Source organism: Gopherus flavomarginatus, chromosome 1 (genome assembly GCF_025201925.1).
Source record: "Gopherus flavomarginatus isolate rGopFla2 chromosome 1, rGopFla2.mat.asm, whole genome shotgun sequence".
Classification (NCBI taxonomy): Eukaryota; Metazoa; Chordata; order Testudines; family Testudinidae; genus Gopherus; species Gopherus flavomarginatus.
In genome coordinates, this window is record NC_066617.1 from 110783883 (window position 1) to 110804950 (window position 21068).

The window sequence follows — 21068 nt, forward strand, 5'->3', positions numbered from 1 at the left end:
TTCCTTAGTATTCTCGGATGCATTTTATCAGGTCCTGCTGACTTGAAGACATCTAATTTGTCTAAGTAATTCTTACCTTGCTCTTTCCCTATTTTAGCCTCAAATCAGACTCCATTTACACTGATCACTATGTTAATCATCTGATCATGCCTAGCCTTTTTGGTGAAAACTGAAACAAAAAGGACATCTAATGCTGTGTTTTGTTGTTGCTTTCCCCTCCTCATTGAGTAATGGGCCTACTCTGTCCTTGGCCTTCCTCTTGTTTCTCAGGTATTGGTAAAATATTTGTTACCTTTTGTCCTTAGTTTAATTGTGTTTTGTGCATTGGCTTTTCTAATTTTGTCCCTAGACACTGTTGGGTTTTTATATTCTTCATAGTATGAGCTAGTTTCTGCTTTTTGTATGACTTTTTGCATTTCAGGTCACTGAAGATCTCCTGATTAAGCCAGGATGGTCTCTTAATCATACTTCCTGTCTTCCCTATGCATTGGGATAGTTTGTTCGTGTCATCTCAGCATGCTACAAGGAGTGCATCTATAGTGCTGCTGGGAGGTATAATTCCCAGCCCAGGTAGACATAGCTGTACTAGCTTTGCTCCAGCAGAATGCCTAAAAATAGCAATGTGGCCACTTGGCCATGGAGGCCACAGATGTCAGCTTAGGCTAGCTGGCAGGGTACAGCCTGAGATCCTAAGCATGTATCTGGGCTGCTGCCAGTACCACAGAGGCCATGCTACCATTTCAAGAAGCTGTCTTGAGCAGAGCTTGTGCATGTATGTCTACCCAACCTGGGTAGACATACACCTCCCAGCTGCAGTGTAAATGCACCTTAGCTGGCCACACAAAGGTAGGGATGAATCTCTTGTGTGAGGCTAGAAACTTATCTCCATCTGTATGGAAAGCACCATAACAATCATGATTAATGAGTCATCAAAAAGGTGATTCAATGCACTTTGTCAGTAAAACCTTAACTAAAAACAAACTCGTCACCTTCTAGTAACCAGTCTCTTATCTAGTGGAGCAGCAAGCTACAAAGACTCAGTCTTGAGCGATTGTCTTATTGCATTTTTGCCTTGTAAAATCTCATGGGCTAAACTTAAGCTAGACAGATTGAGATCTTTATCAAAGAGAAGACTGAGACGTGATTTTGACTAGAATGAATCTTCATGGAGAGAAAATAGAGATACTAAAAGTCTCTTTTCAGAAGTGGGGTAAAGCAGTTAGCAGACAGCAAAACCACCTTTTGGTGGATCAGACCCTGAAGACAAACTGGCAAAGTATTGCTGTCTGCCCTGAACAGAACAGTCGAAACAGTAGCTAGAGGACACTTTTAACTCACTTTATTTTTATTTTTAATTCCAGAGTCTCCTAACAAAGACTGCTTTTCCTTCAACCATGGGAAAATTCCCCTCCAAAGGTCCCCGGCACTTGAGATTTACTCCTGGTGCTGATCCAGATGATTCTGCTCAGGCTTCGCTGGTCAACATTAACCCATTTACACCAGAGTCGTATCGACAGATGCTCTTCCCTCCCAATGGCAAGAGGAAAGCCAGAGGAGAGCTGTAAGTGTACTGCAGATAAACAGAGAAGGGGGAGGAAGGGAGTGGATTTTTAAGAGACTTAAGCAGTGATGGAAGAATTTGGTACATCTTCCTCCTCGCTCTCGCAGGATGAAACAACTAAACTCAGTGGAATGGAATCAGGCGTGCAGAGCAAACACTACAGGGAGGTGGGGCTGGTAAACCAGAAACGTGGAATAAAGAACCATCCTGGTTTCCTCTTATTGGGACTATGAGTGTAATATAGCCTGTCCTTACAATATTTGTATCTAGTACTATGAATTCTGTTCTCATGTTTAAACTGTGGTGGGAGTGGGCCCCACCTTTCTCTCTCTCAAGTCATGAAGGGTAGGTCTAGCATAGCTCTCCATATGCACTAGGAAGGTTGGTGTATGCTGAGAAAACATTGCACATATATGGCTCTGAACTGCATATCCTTGACCCCTTCAAAAAGTCAGGTTCAGATCAGGTTGTGGCCTAATCTATAATACATAGTGAAACCTGATTATAGTGAGGTTCTGCTCGCTTCCGAAGGTCCCAAACTGCATTAGACATGCTTTGAGCAGGGTGTTCTATAAATGTACTGGCAAAACCCCTGGTGGCTGTTCTTCCCTAGTGCTCCCGCAACTTTCACCTCTATTAGAACTGCATAGAGAGTGTAATGGTGGCAAGCTATCAAATTAGCTACTGTGGATGTCGTATGGAAGTTGGAATATATAGACTTTCTAAACTGAACATGAATTTCCCAGTTCTGGACTGCAGCCTTCTTTGGCCTAATTCAAAGAAACTCACTATGTACCAATCCTCTGGAAGCGCCTTGTAAATATTTTACCAGACTTGAGTAGTTTTGATGCTGCTCTTTAAAAATGTAAACATGTGAAACCTAAGTCTTGTGACTGCTGCAATAGGATAGTGTGTGTCCAGGCTCACTTGTGGCTAAATCTCGTTTTAGGGGAGATCCCACTCTAAGCGGGGGAAAGGTGGAGCAGGGGCTGCCAGCCAAGGTGAGTGTCTCTGCATAGTTGCCTAGAAAAAATTGCCCCTTACTATATCTGTACTAGTATTAATAATGTATACTATTGGTTATATATATTTTTTCCTCATACCATTCTTGAGTTACACAAGTTTGAATAGCAGAGAATCCAGGAAGAATCAAATATGGTACATTAGTTGATGTCATTAGGCCTGAAAGTAATTTACTTGATTTGACAAACTTGCATTTGGCCAGATCTGAAACTTACAACAGTCCTAGATTTCTCAGTGGTCCTGGCCAACGTGCCATCCTAAAAATGATCATGTGATGGCCAGGAATTCATGTTACTTCCTGGGGAGAGTAATAAGACTACTGTAAATACAGACAAGCTCTTGCTATCTCAACATGGCTGGAAAGAGTAATCCTGTTGCTACCTCTATTAAATAGTGTTCAGTAAACTAGTAACCTCAAGTTGCCAAACTATTAGTCTGTAAATATTTTCTTAAAATTAATTGTAACTTTACAGTGAAAGGTGTTAGCAGCTACCCATTCAGACCGGTAGTTCTGTTGCAACAGCTGACATCACGAACACTTGAAATAGGGTAGTACATTCCTAAATGCTGCTTAGGTGGTTAATCTCAATCCCCACCTTCAGCAGGAAAGGGAATCTTGTACTTGGTCAAGGCAAGTAAGTGAAAGGGACATTCTTCTCAAAACATTTTGAATAGTACTTGTATTGCACATTATCAGCAGCTCACAGCACTTCATTGACAATTAAGCCTGAAGTCACTTTACAAGAATGAAGACTGACATAACTGTATTACAGATCATAAGCTGTGCTACAGAGCAGCTAAGCAGTAGTGACTCTGTGGCAGAGCTGAGAAGAGTCAAGATTCCACTCACTGCTAAATGCTTCTTCTCTTATATCATTTTAAGTATAAGCAGAGGCTGTACCTACACTAAGAGTGCTTTACGGTATAGGAATCCAATACAATGCTGGCAAAGCTCCTAGAGTTAGAACAGCAAAACTATGCTCTGTACCATATAGTAAAACCATCCCCCATTAGCAAAACAAACACATTTTACTGGTATAAGTGCACCATGTTAGGGGCTTCTGCTAGCAAAGCGATGATGGTCAGGGATGGATCCTCAGCATGGCTGTGCTAGCAGAAGTCTGTAGTGAAGACATTGGCATCTGATGTGATCCTCTACGGCTAACTAAGCCAGCTGAGTGCATCTGACTTCACTGGCGTTGAACCAGTTTCCACCAGCTGAGAATCTGGCCCCTATTCTGTTGTTTTAGGATCTAATCTTTGTAATCAAAAGCTTGTCACTTGATCTGAATTCATCTTGGATTTACTCAATATTTTTGCTTTTATTATTACAACAGACATTAGTTTTTCCCTATGTGACAGCTACCCAAACAATTGAGCTGCTTTAAAAACCAAACAAAGCCAGAATCATTTAAGGGAATGTTAAAGAAAAACTCAGTATCTCCATTCAACTAGATAAAAATCTCAGTTCCTTTACCTTGGAGTTTCTCCCTACTCCACAGCCGATAAGTGAATCAATGCAGCTACAAGTATATTCATCATGAAAGCAGTCTAGCAGTGCTTGGGTTGTGCTAAGAAATGGAGAGGTGGTGCTCCCTGCCTGTGAAGGCCAGTGATGCAGCTTAACTTTGATTTGTGCCTTGGAATTTCTCTTGCAAAGCAGAACAGCAGTATAACACCACTTATGACTATGGCAAACAATGGAGATATCAAGGATTACTATGGGCTACCATGCTCATTAAAAGGAAGCTTCTTACCACTTAGCATTAGATTTGGTTTGACACCAATCAGACAAAACCACTTGTCTAGGGTGACAAAAACTCTGCAAAGGGCCTACTGTCAAGTGTGAGCATGTTAGCTTGGTGCCTAGATTGGTGTCTTCGATACTTTTTTAAAGCCTTTGCAGACACTTTTAAAAAATGTTTGCAGTGAGTTGGGTATATGTACTGCTTTTTATGCTTAATAGTATCTGGGGGCTGAATCTTAACTGTCCTGTGCAGCACCTCTTCCACTTATGATCGCAAACATCTGAGGTAACCTCAGCCATCGCATATGTGGGAAGAAAATGTGCAATGTGAGTCTTATTTTGGGAGAAGCTGGGGAAAATTCATGGACTACTCTTGCTCTTTATTTCATATCCCATCTTCTCTGGTCCCTTGCTACCTTGGCTATACTGTCCAGTTGTCCTGTATCTTTCCCTTCTCCCTTGGACATTCCTCTAGTGATGGTTGCAGAACTCCTGGTTCCTCCCTTCCTCTTGTGTATAAGTGGCTACTAACATAGGCACACAGGTTGACTGTTTTCCAGCTGTTTTCCTAGGCTCTTAATTGTGTGAAGAATGGCCTGGACAGGTGGTGTAGCTGGAAACTTGGACAGGCAGCATTGTGATTACCTCACATGTCATAGACCTTCAGCAAATGCTGTGAAGAATATTGAAAGCTTATAGACCACAGTCTGAACTGCTGCAGTATTGCACCTACTGTATGCAAATATAGAACAACCATGATGAAATAATGTGTGTAGCTTGGGGGGCATGTGTCATAAACAGATAGCTAAGGGTTAATGTCTCTTTCACCTGAAGCACCTGACCAGAGGACCAATCAGGAAACCGGATTTTTTCAACTTTGGGTGGAGGGAATTGTGTGTCTGAGTCTTCTGTCTGTCTGCCTGCTTTCTCTGAGCTTTGGAGAAGTAGTTTCTACTTTCTAGTCTTCTGTTTCTAAGTGTAAGGACAAAGAGATCAGATAGTAAGTTATATGGTTTCTTTTCTTTGGTATTTGCATGAATATAAGTGCTGGAGTGCTTTGATTTGTATTCTTTTTGAATAAGGCTGTTTATTCAATATTCTTTTAAGCAATCGACCCTGTATTGTATCATCTAAATACAGAGAGAACATTTGTATGTATTTTTCTTTCTTTTTATATAAAGCTTTCTTTTAAGACCTGTTGGAGTTTTTCTTTACTTCAGGGAAATTGAGTCTGTACTCACCAGGGAATTGGTGGGAGGAAGAAATCAAGGGGAGATCTGTGTGTTGGATTGCTAGCCTGATTTTGCATTCCCTCTGGGGGAATAGGAAAGTACTTTTTGTTTCCAGGATTGGGAACAGAGAGGGGGAGTCTCTCTGTGTAGTTTCACAGAGCTTGTGTCTGTGTATCTCTCCAGGAGCACCTGGAGGGGGGAAGGGAAAAAGGATTATTTCCCTTTGTTGTGAGACTCAAGGGATTTGGGTCTTGGGGTCCCCAGGGAAGGTTTTTCAGAGGGACCAGAGTGCCCCAAAACACTCTAATTTTTTGGGTGGTGGCAGCAGGTACCAGGTCCAAGCTGGTAACTAAGCTTGGAGGTTTTCATGCTAACCCCCATATTTTGGATGCTAAGGTCCAAATCTGGGACTAAGGTTATGATAGCATGCTAGCCAGGATACCAGAACTGTCTTCTAAATTCAAAACATGCATTAGTTCTTACTTAAACCACAGCAGGATATGTGGAGCTGCTGTCTAAACGTTTAAAACACTGCAGACTGGTAGACTCCGCCCACCTAACCCTACACGTCTGAATTTGCCTTCTCCCGATAACTGATATGTTCTGACCAGCCCTCCAGTGGTCTTCTATCTGGAAATTTCTTCTCTGGAGGACAAGAACTAACAGTTCTGTGGTACAGGTCTCCTTCCACCCAATCAAATACCTGTAACCGATTCATATGTGACTCTGCTGTAGTTAATGATTGGAGTCCAATAACACTACCTTCTGCTGCTGCTCCACATCCAGGATGGCTATCTTGGCTGGGTCACGAGTGCCTAGAGGTGAATAGCTGAAGTAGCCTCGAGGTCTATGCCATAGGACCATTTATGCACAGTTAGCTAGAACACTGTGCCCAATCCCTGACTGCATTAACTAATTGCAGTGCTAGTGAGTCACGGGGGAGAGGGAAATCTTAGCTACTTTCTGCTTGGTCTATGTCAGGTCATCAATAGCCCTGGAACCTCAAACTAGTGATGGAAGGAGACCATTACAGAGAAGCAGGCAGGAACTGTGTGTTTGAATGGTTGAGAGTACACAAAAAAGAGGGAGCTGAATGGAGATTTTACATGTTAGTTTTATAAAGTCTGCCCTGCACCATTTAAGACCAACCTTGGTGTATGATGAGTCCTTAACTTGTTGCATTGCTTTGCTTTGTCTAATCCCCTAGAGATTTCTCTTGAGAGAGAGCAACATGGTTTCCCGCTACAAGAAAGAATTCCTGGAGCTAGAAAAAATTGGGGTAGGAGAATTTGGCTCTGTCTACAAGTGTATCAAACGCCTAGATGGATGTGTGTATGCTGTCAAGCGCTCGAAGAGGCCTCTGGCAGGATCCTCAGATGAGTGAGTGTATGATCTGGAAACTACAGTGGTAAAAATGCTGCTCTGTCAGCTGGGGTATTTTTTCAATGGAATGCTAGGCATATCTTTGAGACATGTATTTCTACATTACTCCCTCCTCCTCCATCCCTCTAAGGATCTTAAAAGCATATCTTTGGAAACTTGTAACTAACCTCAGACTCCAGGACAAACCTTGGAAGGAGGAGTAGACTAGAACAGTGGGGGTGTTCCTTTTACATAGCTCATAAAAATGTAAGGAGAGGCCATATGGACTGACTTGCCACCTCACTTTGCATCTTGGATTTCATGAGAACATAATGGCAATAGTGGTTCAGACCAATGGTCCATCCAGCCCTGTACCCTGTCTTCCAACAGTGGCTGGTGCCAAAGGCTTAAGAGGGAATGAACAGAACAGAGCAATTGATCAGGTGATCCATCCCATCATCCAGTCCCAGCTTCTGGCAGTCTGAAGTTAGGGACATCATGAACATGGGGTTGTCTCTGACCATCTTGGCTAATAACCATTGAATGACTTATTCTCCATGAACTTACCTAATTCTTTTTTGAACCCAGTTATACTTTTGGCCTTCACAGTATCTGCTGGCAATGAGTTCCACAGGTTGATTGTGTAATGTCTGAAATAATTCCTCATGTTAGTTTTAAACCTGAGACCTATTAATTTCATTGGGTGATCCCTGCTTCTTGTTAGTGAATAAGGAAGTATTGTTTACCCCTTCGCATATGTCTGCATTATTAATGATTTTATATATCTCTGCCATATTCCTCCTCAGTCATGTCTTTTCTAAGCTGAACAGTTCCAGTCTTCACAATCTTTCCATATGGAAACTGTTCCATATCCCCTAATCACTTTTGTTGCCCTTCTCTGTACTTTTTTCAGTTCTAATGTACTTTTGTGAGATGGGGGCAACCAGAACTGCTTGCAGTATTCAAGATGTGGGCATACCTTGGATCTTTATAGTGGCATTATATATATATTTTTTTTGTTTTATCACTTTCCTAGTGGTTCCTAATACTCTGTTAACTTTTTTGACAGCTGCTGCACATTGAATAGATGTTTTCAGAGAACTATCCACAATGACTCATGTCTCTTTTCAGTGGTAACAGCAAATTTAGACCACATTTTGTGTGTATACTAGAGGTTGTCTTCCTAGGTGCATTACTTTGCACTTATCAAGACTGAATTTCATCTGCCACTTGGTTGCCCAGTCACCCAGTTTTGTGAGATCCCTTTAAATTTTCACAATTATCTTTGGAATTAACTATCTTGTAGTTTTATATTGTCTGCAAACTTTGCCACCTCACTGTTCACCCCCTTTTCCAGAACATTTATGAATGTTGACCAGCACTAATCCCAGTACAAATCCTTGGGGGAACCCCACTATTTACCTCTATCCACTGTAAAAATTGACTGTTCATTCCTAACTCTTAACCACAGGGCCGGCTTTAGGAAGTGCGGGGCCCAATTCGAACATTTTCGGCAGGGCCCTGGCAGGGATGACTGAAAAAAAAAAGTGTAAAAAAAAAAAAAAAAAAAAAAAAAAAAAAAAGCCTTTCATTTCTTCCATGTATTTACTTTCCATAACTATATAAATAATACAATTATATATTATGTACACAGCATCATATATGCTGTTGATTGCTTATTAATGACTGCCATTTCACATGTGTGGGTCCCAGCTGCTCCATGCCCCCCTCATTGAAGCAGGTGTGCAGGGTTACTGCCCTTGGAACTGCAGGGCAGCAGTGGACATGGGGCTGGTTGGAGGCAGGCAGGGGCTGACTGGAGGTAGGGTCTAGCGGCAGGCAGGGCAAGGGGTGCAGGGCTGGCTGGAGACAGGGCAGGGGGGTTGAGGCTGGGTGTGTGCAGGGCTGGTGCGGGCAGGGCTGCATGGGGGGCTGGCTGGCTTTGGGCAGGACCACAGGGGTGTGTGGCAGGAGGTGGCTGGAGACAGGGCAGGGGGTTTGGCAGGGGCTGGCTGTGGGCATGGGGTGCAGAGCTGGCTGCGGGCAAGGCTGGTGCGGGCATGGCAGGGGGTGCAGCAGAGGCAGCTGGAGCCCCGGCCCTTTAAAAAGCCCCCAAGCCTCCCGCTATCCCAGGGCTCTGGGGGTTATTTAAAGGGCCTGGCTCCCCTGCTTCTACCCCACCCCGGACCTTTTAAATAGCCGCGGGAGCCTTGGAGAATACATGGGGGCGGCGGGGCTCCGGCGGCTATTTAAAGGATGGGGTGGCAGAGGCAGCTGGAGCCCCGGCCCTTTAAATAGCCCCCGGACCCCCTGCTATCCCAGGGCTTTGGGGGCTATTTAAAGGGCCTGGAGCTCCAGCCGGGGCTGCGGGGCGGCTTGCCGCGCTCCGGCCGGGGCTGTGGTCAGGGGAGCGGGGCCATGGAAGAGACCGGAGCAGACCTCAGAGGGCGTAAGTGTAAAAAAAAAAAAAAAATTTAAAAGGCGCCTAAGGCTCGGGGCCCTCTTAGGCACGGGCCGATTCCCGGGAATCGGCTGAATCGGCCTAAAGTCGGCCCTGCTTAACCAGTTACTTCCCTCTTATCCCATGACTGCCTACTTTGCTTAAAAGCCTTTGGTGAGGGACCTTGTCAAAGGCTTTCTGAAAGTCCAAGTACGTTATTTCAACTGGATCACACTTGTCCACATGTTTGACCACCTTCCACCAAATCTCATAAATTCAGGCATGATTGCCATTAACAGAAATCATGTTGACTATTCCTCCCAACATATTGTGTTCATCTGTGTCTGATAATTCTGTTCTTCACTATAGGTTTAAACCAATTTGCTTGGTACTGAAGTGAGGCTCACTGGCCTGTAATTGCCAGGATTGCCTCTGGAACCTCTCTTACAAATTGGCATTACATTAGCTATCTACCACTTTACTGACTGGTGGATAAGCTCCAATCCCATGCAACTATCTGATAAACCCCACTGTAACTGTTACTAATACTACTTTGTGAAACCTAGAGGGCATGTGAAATTGATACTCAGGATTTGGGTCTCTTTGCTCATGTTATACTTGCTTGGCTAAAAGGAGCTTCCTATGTAGTTCTGGAAATGTCACTCTTCCTCAGTTATTAAGGGTTGTTGAAACAAAGGCCATGTCTTTGCCCCTGTCAAAAGAGGGAGTAATTTCACAAGAATGCACCTGTTCTTGCAGCAGGCAGGTGGATCAGTGTCATTCTGTCACTTCATGGTAGACTAGACAACTAAAGTAACAAATATCAGATGCTTAATCCATTGGACATTACCCTGTTGTGCTGAGGCTCCACAAGTAGAACTCTGAAGTTACTTTTAGCTTTTGGGTTAACTCACTGCCAACCTTGCTTTAGGTCTGACATGCCCAGCCAATACTGCATTAGTGGCTGCTGTGGCTTTGTCAGTACAGATTACTTCTATCTGATCTTGACTGCTTCTTGTATTAATCTCAAGATGCTCGTCTCCATAAGCTTCTGAAAATGCCGCTTCCTAAGAACAGGATGGGATTTGCTTCAGAGCCGAGTAATGCCATTCAATTTCCTAAAAATTGCTGTTCGGGATAAATCCACATCTTTCCCTTCCTCCCTCTTAGGTGCTCATAGCTCTCAATCCTGGCCTGACTGGAGAGGTGAGATCCGGTTTTGAACTAGGGTTTCTTGCAGGGCACTGAAGCCCCATTTCTAGAAGATCACCATTGTTTCTTCTGTTTGTATCTCTAGGCAAATGGCATTGCGGGAAGTCTATGCCCATGCAGTGCTTGGACACCATCCCCATGTTGTGCGCTACTACTCCGCTTGGGCAGAGGATGATCACATGATCATTCAGAATGAACACTGCAACGGTAAGAACCTCAGCCTTGTTAAGAGCATAAATGAGTGACATCTGGTTCCTTGTGGTGCTTAAACCTATGGAGCTCCATCTTACAATGGAGATCAACTTCAGTTGGGTTTAAGGTCACTGTCTAAACTAGAGCATTTAGGTTAAACCTAAATGCTAACTTTAATGCTTTGCCTTGAGCCAGGAAGGTAACAGCTAGCCCATGTGGTGGGGAATGCTACAATGACAATGAATATAGGGGCAGCTTTAAATAAACTTTAAATGCAGGATGGGGTACCCATAGCTCACGTATGGTATGCACTCATCATTAGGAACTTTTAAAGTTTCCCCTCATTGCTGTGGTACAGCTGATCTGGGGAATGCATTTCTGATGCCATTGCTGTTTGGGAGTCTGCCACAGAGCTGTACGCCATCAAGCCTCAAGTACTGGAGTAACAGCAGTTTAAAAAGAGCTAATCTGGTACATGAATGGAACATACCTAAAAAGCAAATTATCTTTCTCTGACTTCACTGTGTGAATAGTGCAGTGCCTCAGAGGCAGAACCATAGTGAGGGGAAGAACTCCCAGATAGCCTGCTCCTCACCTCATTCCAGTTGGCAGGAATTAGTAGGTGGCAGGCAAGTCCATATCTGGACACTTTGGAGCACTATTGCAAACATCTGGCTCAGTTTAATAGCTCATGAGATCTAGGTATGATGTGTCTTTTCTTTTTTCTTTTTGTTTTTTTGCTTTGGAGTCGTGAGTTAAAATTAGGCTGCAGTAACAAATGACTCTTGATAGTCACCACTGTAACTCAGCACAACTTTCACTGTTTACGAAGCCAACCGTGACTAGTGTTGGGGGTGCAGCTGCATAGGGTTAAAGATTAGGCAGAAAATAGCATTTTGTGCCATACCTGATGTATGGAGTGTGTCTAAATGAAGAGCAATAAAACAGCTCTGTTATGAGAGTCTTGCCACCTACGTTTCTTTAAATCCCTGATTTCTGTATCATAGACTTCCTTGCTCCCTGATCTGCCACTCTTAGTAGCTTTAGGTCCCTTCCTGGAAAATAGAAAGTAGGTCTAGAGAGCTGGAGAAACCACCATCCTATGCAATGGCAAATGTAATGCCAGATGGTTTGTACTGTGCTTAAGTCTCTTTCCTAAACATCGTATGGCTAGTCTGACCAAGGTTCGCCACCCTTTGTGTAGCTTTTTAGCACTTAGCATTAATAGGTATCCAGAGTCCAGCAGAAAATGAGCTCAAGCATCTCACTTCACTAGGAAAAATACCTGCATCAAAAGTTGAATATTTCCCTTAGGTGGGAGCCTTCAAGATGCGCTGTTGGAAAATGCTAAGACTGGGCACTATTTCCAAGAAGCAGAGTTAAAGGAGATCCTGCTGCAAGTCTCCATGGGACTAAAGTACATACACAGCTCTGGCCTGGCACACATGGACATCAAACCTAGTAAGTGCAGCTCTTTCCTTGTCTGATTCCTCTCCCCTCATGCTGCCTGTGTCCAGTAATCCGTGTGGTGGTAGGTTGGAAGGTATCTATCTTCCTACTCCTCGTGGGGTCTAGATCTGCAGTTGAAAGGAAAAGTTGTTGTTCTCCATCTTCCTCTTCTCTCCCCGCATCCTTTCCCACCAAAAAAATGTCTACTGATCATTCTGGATATGGACAGAGAGCACTGCTATGCTCTGTGTAACTGTAAAAGCAGCATTCAGGTACAGTTATAACACTCCCTCTTCCTGTTTCTTGTGCGTGGTATAGAAAGAAGAAATGCAATAGTACAGCAGTTGCTGTTCACTATGGGAAGAGGCTTTTTAGTGGCAATATTCAAAATGCACTCTAAGATGACTGGATTCCACGCACACACCATGCTTTTTCAAGCAACAAATGTGTGCCTATAGAAAGTAGAAGAATGTTCTCTGCGGACTACAGAGCCACATACTTACAGTAACTCTCCTAGAGGAGGAACTCCCGAGCATAGATGGTTAGTGGAAACTCAAATAAGCATGAAAAGGACACTTTTTAGACATGTGCTCTAGGGCTCCTCCTTGTGCTATCAATGCAAATCTCTAAATTTTAATTGGTTAATTACCAAAGTAGGATCTGTTAAACCACTGTTATATTCTAATCTTAGTATATACAACTCAAAACTGAACCCATATTAAAATGGTACAAAAGCAGAGTTTCCCAGCTCTGTATTTAAAGCTGTACAGTTGGCTGTCAAAGAAATGATGATTTTAACATCCTATTAATTAATGGGTGGGGAGGTAACAGAGAAAAACATGGTACTCAAAGTGAGAGCTAACTTAATTCAGCCAGCAAAAGTTGACTGGTGCTGTTTGCACACATTGAACTAATTTGTTTCTGAAACGTGTGTGAATGGTGCAAACTCTGAGATGGCAACAGTCTAGTGGCCTATGTCCTATATGCAGACTTTGAGCATTTGTAACTTGCTTTCAAGAAGGCTGGAAAAATTGTGGGTTGACATGATCCTGCAGTTTTTTACTTGGGCAAACATTCTGACAACAGGAGTTTGGCCTGTAGGAATTTGCTTTCCTAAGGACTATAGGGTTGGATTGTTGGCCAGGGATTTAGTCTTCAAACAGGACTCTATATACAAAGTCTCATAAATCAGGGATGTGAGGTTATCCTCCCTAACCCAATAAGTATAGTGATTCTCACTGGAGAAAACTGTCTTGCCATATGCAACTCAAATTGTGGGTTTATTTTAATCTGGAACAATGTTCAACTGGACAGAAGGAAGGAAAATGAGACCAAATGAGAACTTTTGAACTCGAAAGAAGTGAAATTAGTAGCTTGGGGCTTCTCTTGCTGAGCTCCTATGGCTTCCATTGACTACTAGGAATTGTAGGCAACCAGAACTTCTAAATTCAGGCCCTTGATACTCATCACTGTAGTAATGTTCAGTACCTTAACCAGATAGAAAAAGCAAATCTCTAGTTAAGCAAACATATCTCATGTCTGTCTCAAATTTTGCTATTATACTGAAAAATGTAGTTGTGAAACCTTCTCCTTTACAGTTGGAAATCATGATTCAGGGGTTTATAACCCTGGCTGACATAGAAGTGTTCGGTTTCAGATTGGTAGACAAGCAGGTCCCCTCAAAGGGGGAAGGACTTCCTTGTTCCTTATCTGGCTTTTCCCTTGTTGCTCAATACAGTACTCCAGCTCAAGTGTCCTGCACCGTGGTGGTGAGGTTGTAGGAAACAATGTCCATTTCCTTTGTCTACCTTGAAGATCCAGATACATTTATTATATTGGGATATTTCATAGTAAAGTGAAAGATTAAGACACTGGGGTGTATGGGTTGTGGTGGGTGTGATGTTTTGTTGGTTTTTTTTGGGGGTAGGGGGGAAGGAGATGTACTTGGAGCAGTAATCAGATGAGCAGCAGTCACCTGTACTACTCTATATGGGAGGGGAACTGATCTACTTCAAGAAACTCCAGATCTGCTTACCATTAGGATACCTGCAAGAGCATGCCATTATGAATAGCCAGCGTTCAACTACATATAAGCCTCTGTCTTATAGGTAACATCTTCATTTGTCACAAACTGGTGACAGATGGCTCCGCTCAGGAAGAGAGCGACAGTGAAGATGATGGGTTCTCTTCCAACGTGGCATATAAAATTGGTGGGTTTAATCTGACTCATGGACTGTTTAATGACTTCTTTCTAAAGCTGCTCTTAAATACTCAGTATCCCTATGGCTATAGCAATGTCCCTCAGTCATGACCTGCAAAACTCAGTCCTGGAGACACAGAGTGCAGAGAGAAACTTGGTGAAATGTATCAGTCTTCATAGATCTGAGGGTTGTGGGGAATCCAGCCAAGTTATTTTCACTTTGGATTAAAATCCAGACTTCGGATACCTGCAATTGAGGAGGAGCTGGCTCACTAGATCTGATTCCACCAGTTCTTTTGGCATCTTGGAGCTCCTTTAAGATGCACACATAGCGGGACTTCCCCCAGGAAAGTGGATCTGTGGGCATCTGTTGCATTTCTAGTTAGTTTTCTTCTCCTGTTAGGTGACCTGGGCCATGTGACATCAATAACTAATCCCCAAGTGGAGGAGGGAGACAGTCGTTTTCTGGCCAATGAGATTCTGCAAGAGGTACAGTTGCCCCTTTCATCTAGGGGAGGATGGGGTGTGTATATGTGAGACAGGAGGGTTGTCAGTGGAATATTGTATCTTTATTAACCTGGCTTATATATTTCCTTCCTGGTCCTCTCCGTTCCTGAGTTCAACTTGGTTGAACTCTGAGGCAGGGACCCCATCTTGTTTCTATAAAGCACAATTGTATGGTGATGTGTAAATATTTAAATATACTTCACAATTGGTCTCTGATAGTCTCTGTAACCACATTACGTCTCAGTTTATGGGATGGGAAGGAAAAGATCATCTCAAATGCAGATGGCCCTGATGGGTAGAAACCTTACTACTGAATTGGAGCTATAATTACATTTAAAGCACCTTTATATGCTAGGGTCATTAACATCTGGACAAATATTTGTACAATAAATATGATTTCCCTTCTTTCTCTATATGGGGGTCTCCTACCTAAATCCCCTGTATTGGGCTAACCTTAGCTTTGCCACTCTGGTATAAACTAAAATAAAGGCCATCACCCTGTCACAAAGGCAAAATGTTAGTGGCCATGGACTAGAGGATGTGGCCCAGAGACTTCCCAAATGGAAATCTCCTTTGTGGTAAAATGTATTTAGTGTCCAAATCCAATCCATCACGTTCCAGCCTTGCATCAAATAGATAGACAAGCAAGGTAACCTAACAGTAGCATAACTTGCCACCATGTTGTAAAGGTCAGAGGCATAGATTAGCTAATTCAGGGAGTCCTTCCATCTTTCTGTTGCCTTTCCGGATGTGGGATAGAAGTTCCTCAGGATTTGGAGGATACTCCCAGCTGTGTACAACCTGGTAAAATTAAACGGTATGTTTGGAACAGTGGAAGTGGACCATATTTTTCTCTTCCGATTCAAAGCAGCAAAGAGTAATGAGTGGGATGGTGGAGGTAGAGCCAGGTAAATGCTTTTTCTAAAGTATTTCCATGAGCCTGTACTCTTATCTTAATGAAGGACCATCTTACTACACCAAATACTGAGGAGAACATGCATGTAACTGGTTCTTTTATCCACAGCAATACTGCTATCTGCCAAAGGCAGACATCTTTGCCCTTGCATTGACAATGGCTCTGGCAGCAGGGTCAGGACCGCTGCCTCGCAATGATGCCATGTGGCACCATATTCGCAGGGGCAACCTTCCACCAATCCCTCAGCAGCTCACACATGGCTTTCATGGACTTCTTAAGGTGAGGCTCTTCAGGGTGCAATTCAGAGGGGGAAGTGATGTCTCAGACTGGCATTTTGTTATAAGAAACTGCAACCCTCCACTCCTTCCCCACTTCCTCTTCTAGCTCATGGTTCACCCTGACCCAGTTGCAAGACCATCTGCCACGGCTCTTACTAAACACCCAATTCTTCGGCCCTCTCTTGGAAAAGCTGCACAGCTCCAGAAGCAGCTAAATGTGGAGAAATTTAAGACTGCCATGCTGGAAAGGTAGGGTCTATCTGGACATAAAGAGGAGGAGCACTGCCAGACAGTGGTGCATTGAGCTGGTTGGTTTAATGGCATGGCAATTGCTCATCAGCCTTTGGCGTGAGATGGTTGGTAGAATCCTGCAGATTGCACATTTGCAGACCACTTTTGCAGATCACAGCTCAGATGCAGATACAAAGTTTTGTATCTGCACAGAGCTCTGATGGTAGAAGTACTGGAGTTTTGAATAGTAGGTCTCTAGGGAACTTGGTTCCCAGGTGTGTAGCTAAAGGGAGGGCATTCGAGTCACGAGTATAGTTTGGGGAGTGTGGCGGGGCATTACCCCCAAACAGAGGCAGGGTGCTGGGGGGGGGGTCATGCACCATTTCCCCACCAGACTTCTGCAAGCACAGAGCTGCCCTGCTCTGCTCAGCCTGCTGGGGGAAGAGAGGGGGGACGTCCATCCTTCCCATGCTTCTCCCCCTGCACGTTTCCGCTGGCAGGGACTGGAGGAGGCTGCTGGAGGGAGCAACTGTTGTAAGGGCTCTGGGTTGCTGCCTCAGCAGATGGATGCTGCCTCTTGGGTCCTAGTGCCTGCCTGTTTCTTATACAACACTGAGTGCCCTCTCCCTTGGGGGGCAGGGCGTGGGGTAGGGGGAAGAGAGGTGGATGGCAGGGGACCTGGGGGAGAGAGGAGATGGGGAAGAGAAGAGGATACAAAAATGTGGGTGGGGTGGGGTGGGGGGAAAGCTCACCATATTTTCCCTCACACCAGCATGTAGCATCCCCATGGCTGCCTGCAGCAGCACCAGAGCAGTGACATCACTGCAGCATGAGCTTTGCCCTCTCCCCCCACAACCCCTAATATCTCAGTCAAACTATACCTATGCCTAGGGCTCTGCCACAATTCACCTGTATGTAGCTCTAGGAAAGCAACAGTTCACTTCCAGTTTAAATGCTGTGCTGGCTAGATCATCTGACTAACCAGTGACTTGACTGACCTATAATTCTGGCCACTGAGGGAGAAGGTGGTCAGCTACAAACCATGTTTATCAACCTTTTTTGATACCAGGGACTGGCCTGCTGTCTTCCTAAACTGTCAGGGAGACCTCAGGGATGGGTGCTGATCAACCAACAGCTCATTGAGAAACATTGAGCTACAACATGAAATATGTGTAGGGTAGGGGAATAAATACTGAACTGGCTGCCCTGCCCAGAAGGAAGTGGCAATGTTGGATCAATGCAGATCAGACTGCTCCCTATCCCCCTCCAGCTGCTGATGCTATAGTGGCCTTAAGGGGTCAGTTAAGATGTGTTGGCTTTCCTCCCACCAGCTAGGGAGTGGAAAGATAAGAGAAATTCTTCTCCCCATGGGCAAGAGAGCATGCAGACTCTGGAAAAGCAAGGCAGAATCAGACAAGGGAATCTCTTACAGATGAGCATTACAACAAATGGAGACTAGCATTGCTTTTGACTGACTGGATTCAGGGCAGCAGAGAGGAACAAACAGACTTGTATTACAGGACTGCTTGTGATCTACTAATATCCACCCACCTCTAATCTTTGAAGGAAAAAATAAATTGGGGATATGATGGGTTGGATCACAGAACCCCCCCCTTGGAAGCTGCCAACTGATGTGCCAAGACTACTTCTGCCCCTCCTTTTCCTGCCTGTTTGGGACCCCCGCACCCTGCCTTGCTGAGCCAGACACACCCATCTGCTCCAACAGAGACCCAGGGTCTGAATTACTTGCCCCAAAGCTGCAGACTTAACTGAAAGCAGCTTACAAAAGTGTTCCTGTCTTTAACACTCAGATGCCCAACTCCTAACGGGATCCAAACCCCAAATAAATCTGTTTTACCCTGTATAAGCTTTATACAGGGTAAAACTCATAAATTGTTCGCCCTCTATAACACTAATAGAGAGAGACACAGCCGTTTGCCCCCTGGGTTAATTAATAAGTAAAAAGTGATTTTTTATTAAATACAGAAAGTAGGATTTAAGTGGTTCCAAGCAGTAAGACATACAGAACAAAGTGAATTACTAAGTAAAATAAAATAACACGCAAGTCTGTCTAATACAGTAAGAAACTGAATACAGATAAGATCTCACCAGTTCCAGTAAGCTTCCTTTTGCAGACTAGTCTCTTGCAAGTCTGGGTCCAGCAATCACTTACACCCCATCTACTGTCCTTTGTTCCAGTTTCTTTCAGGTATCCTGGGGGGTGGAGAGGCGCTCTCTTTAGCTAGCTGAAGCCAAAATGGAGGGGTCTCCCACAGGCTTAAATAAACTTCCTCTTGTGGGTGGAGACCCCCTCCTCTATGCAAAGTCCAGCTCCAAGATGAAGTTCTTGAGTCACCTGGGGCAAGTCACATGTCCATGCATGTCTCAGTTTTTACAAGTAGAAGCCATTGCCCACATGGTATCTTGAATGTCTCCAGGAAGACAATGTGGATTGGAGCATTCCAAGATACATTGTTCCTTAAGTGCTTCTTGATTGGGCACTTAACTTTGCAAATTTCTTTCTCCAGGAACTGACCAAATGCTCTACTAAGGGTATTTAGAAATTAAGCCAGTACATGGCCAATATTTATAACTTTGAATACAAAAATGATAAATGCATACAAATAGGATTAATAGATTGAGTAGATCATAACCTTTACATAGATATGTTATATGGCACAGGTAGTATAAAACATATTCCAGTTATGTCATATTCCCATAAAGCATTATGGGGTACAGTGTCACAGGGGACACTTGATATTAGTGACAGACTGGGAAACAAGTTTGTCACAAGTTACCCTAGACATCAGGTCAACTGCCGGAAAACCTAACTGTTGTGGAGCAGAAGCTTTAGCTGGAGCTGCTTTGAGTCCTAGTGGACTGAGCGTATTGCTGGGAGCACTATGAATTCTCCCAGTCCTGCAACTGTACTGCAATGATGTTACCATATAGGTTTAACTTTCCTGGGTAAATTGGGGGATGGTGCTTGTCTAGCTTTGAGACTTGTCTCTGCAGCTGGTGAGGACTGAGTATAGCAAGATCTGACTTCTCTTCTTTCTCTTTCTCTCAGGGAACTGAGAGCAGCCCGTCTTTCTCAGACCTTCAGGAAGGACCAGTCCTTGGGATGTGCCAGACTAGAGTCTGAAACCTCTTCCAAACAAAACTGCAACAAGCGCCTGGTAGGAGGGAAGAATTCTCGCTCATTCAGCTTTACATGGGGGGGTTACTGAAAATCCCATCATCCAAACTGTTCAGGCTGACAAGTGTCCCTGTGGAAGCAGAAGACCCATACAGACCAAAGTGCCATGCTGAAACTCCTTAGAGTAGTTCTTGCCTACTCCATCATTCATACAGCTTCATGCTGTCATGACTGGAAGTGACTAGTGTACAAATGTCTGAGACGTCCTCCACTCCACTTCAGTCTTGTATCTCTTAAACCAGTTACTTCTGATGCAATGGGCCGGCTGACCCTTGTGTGTGTTTTGGTTGTATTCTAGGCTAGGAATAGCTTGATTCCCTTCTACTTCTCTCATGCAGCTAAACTAGGGCCTTTTTTCCCCCCGAGACCTTTCTGTGGTCTTGACACTCTGGCTATGCAGGTACACTGAAAAGGGGCATTGGCAGGTGCAAAGAGGAGATATGTCCTGAGCTATGAATGGACTTAGCTCCTGATGGAGCAAAGGGAGTTGAGCATGATACCACCTAGTCAAGTTGAGATGTGAGCTTTGGGACAAGCAGGTTAAGACCACAGTCCTGAGATACTTCAGATCAATGTGAAATGAAATAAGTGGCATTGCACTGTGGGAAGAAAGCAAAAGTAACTCGATATCTTTACTTTCAAATGAGTCTTCTGTAGAATCTGAAGGAACATTTTCCTTTCTAGAAACATCCATAACCATTATGTGGCTGGGGTTCTGGGGGCTAGCTCCTGAACTGTGATCTTTGGATTTGTGAGGGCTTTTTGCCCAGTTGAACAGATGGCCCATAGGATGCAACCTCTCTAACGTGGTGGTGGGTGGGTCTAGATATCCTCTTTCCCTTCTGCAGAGTTACAGATAGTTGCCTGTCTGAGGGATTTGTCTTTCAGCAAAGTGGAGGGAAGGTAGAAGTGATTTTTTTTCAAACCCTTCAGTTTGGGAATTGCTTATATAAAGTGCTGAAAAACTAAAACTCTAAATTGTATCCCCGTTATATTTAACTTTTTGACATTGTTTCTTATTGAATATCTTCTAGCCCAAATCCCTGGGAGTTAGAGCTATAACTGAGGCCATATTTCTAGAAAAAGATTCTAAGCCCTTGACTATTTTGATTACTTGGCTTCTGTTTATATTTAATTTAATTTATTTAATTTCACTTCCAGCTGCTGGACAGCATCAGACTTTAAGCTGTTGAGTCCTTCCCCTTTATTTTTTAAAGTGGAACATGCAAATAAAGATTTTACCATTCTTTTTATCCAAGACAACTGTGTGGGATTTTTTTAGGATGGGGAAGGCATTCAAAAGTGGGTCTTGAAGACCAGAATGTGCAAAGTACTTATCACGCCCAAATGTGTATGTAAGGCACTGGATGATGGAATCTTTCAGCTCTAGGCCATCAGCTCAACTCTGCTCAATGAGTTGGCTACTTCCCAGTCATTAGACTGTACAGGGAGCAGGGGAGGAAGAAGAGGAAAAGGTTAGTTTGTTTCCATGTGCTAGTGGACACGTGGCTTTTGTGAT

At 43.9% G+C, this 21068-nt stretch overlaps 1 protein-coding gene across 1 annotated transcript in view; it reads left to right on the forward strand.

Moving 5' to 3' along the window:
- WEE2 (WEE2 oocyte meiosis inhibiting kinase) overlaps window positions 1–20711 on the forward strand; it is a 29778-nt gene extending 9067 nt beyond the window's left edge. The window contains exons 3-12 of the mRNA XM_050919154.1: window positions 1362–1561; window positions 2511–2562; window positions 6771–6943; window positions 10663–10784; window positions 12084–12230; window positions 14327–14428; window positions 14822–14907; window positions 15950–16120; window positions 16226–16368; window positions 19421–20711. Coding sequence (XP_050775111.1) covers window positions 1362–1561; window positions 2511–2562; window positions 6771–6943; window positions 10663–10784; window positions 12084–12230; window positions 14327–14428; window positions 14822–14907; window positions 15950–16120; window positions 16226–16368; window positions 19421–19580 — 1356 coding nt within the window. The 3' untranslated portion in view covers window positions 19581–20711. The remainder of the gene's footprint in view (window positions 1–1361; window positions 1562–2510; window positions 2563–6770; window positions 6944–10662; window positions 10785–12083; window positions 12231–14326; window positions 14429–14821; window positions 14908–15949; window positions 16121–16225; window positions 16369–19420) is intronic.
- The last annotated feature ends 357 nt before the right edge of the window (window positions 20712–21068 follow it).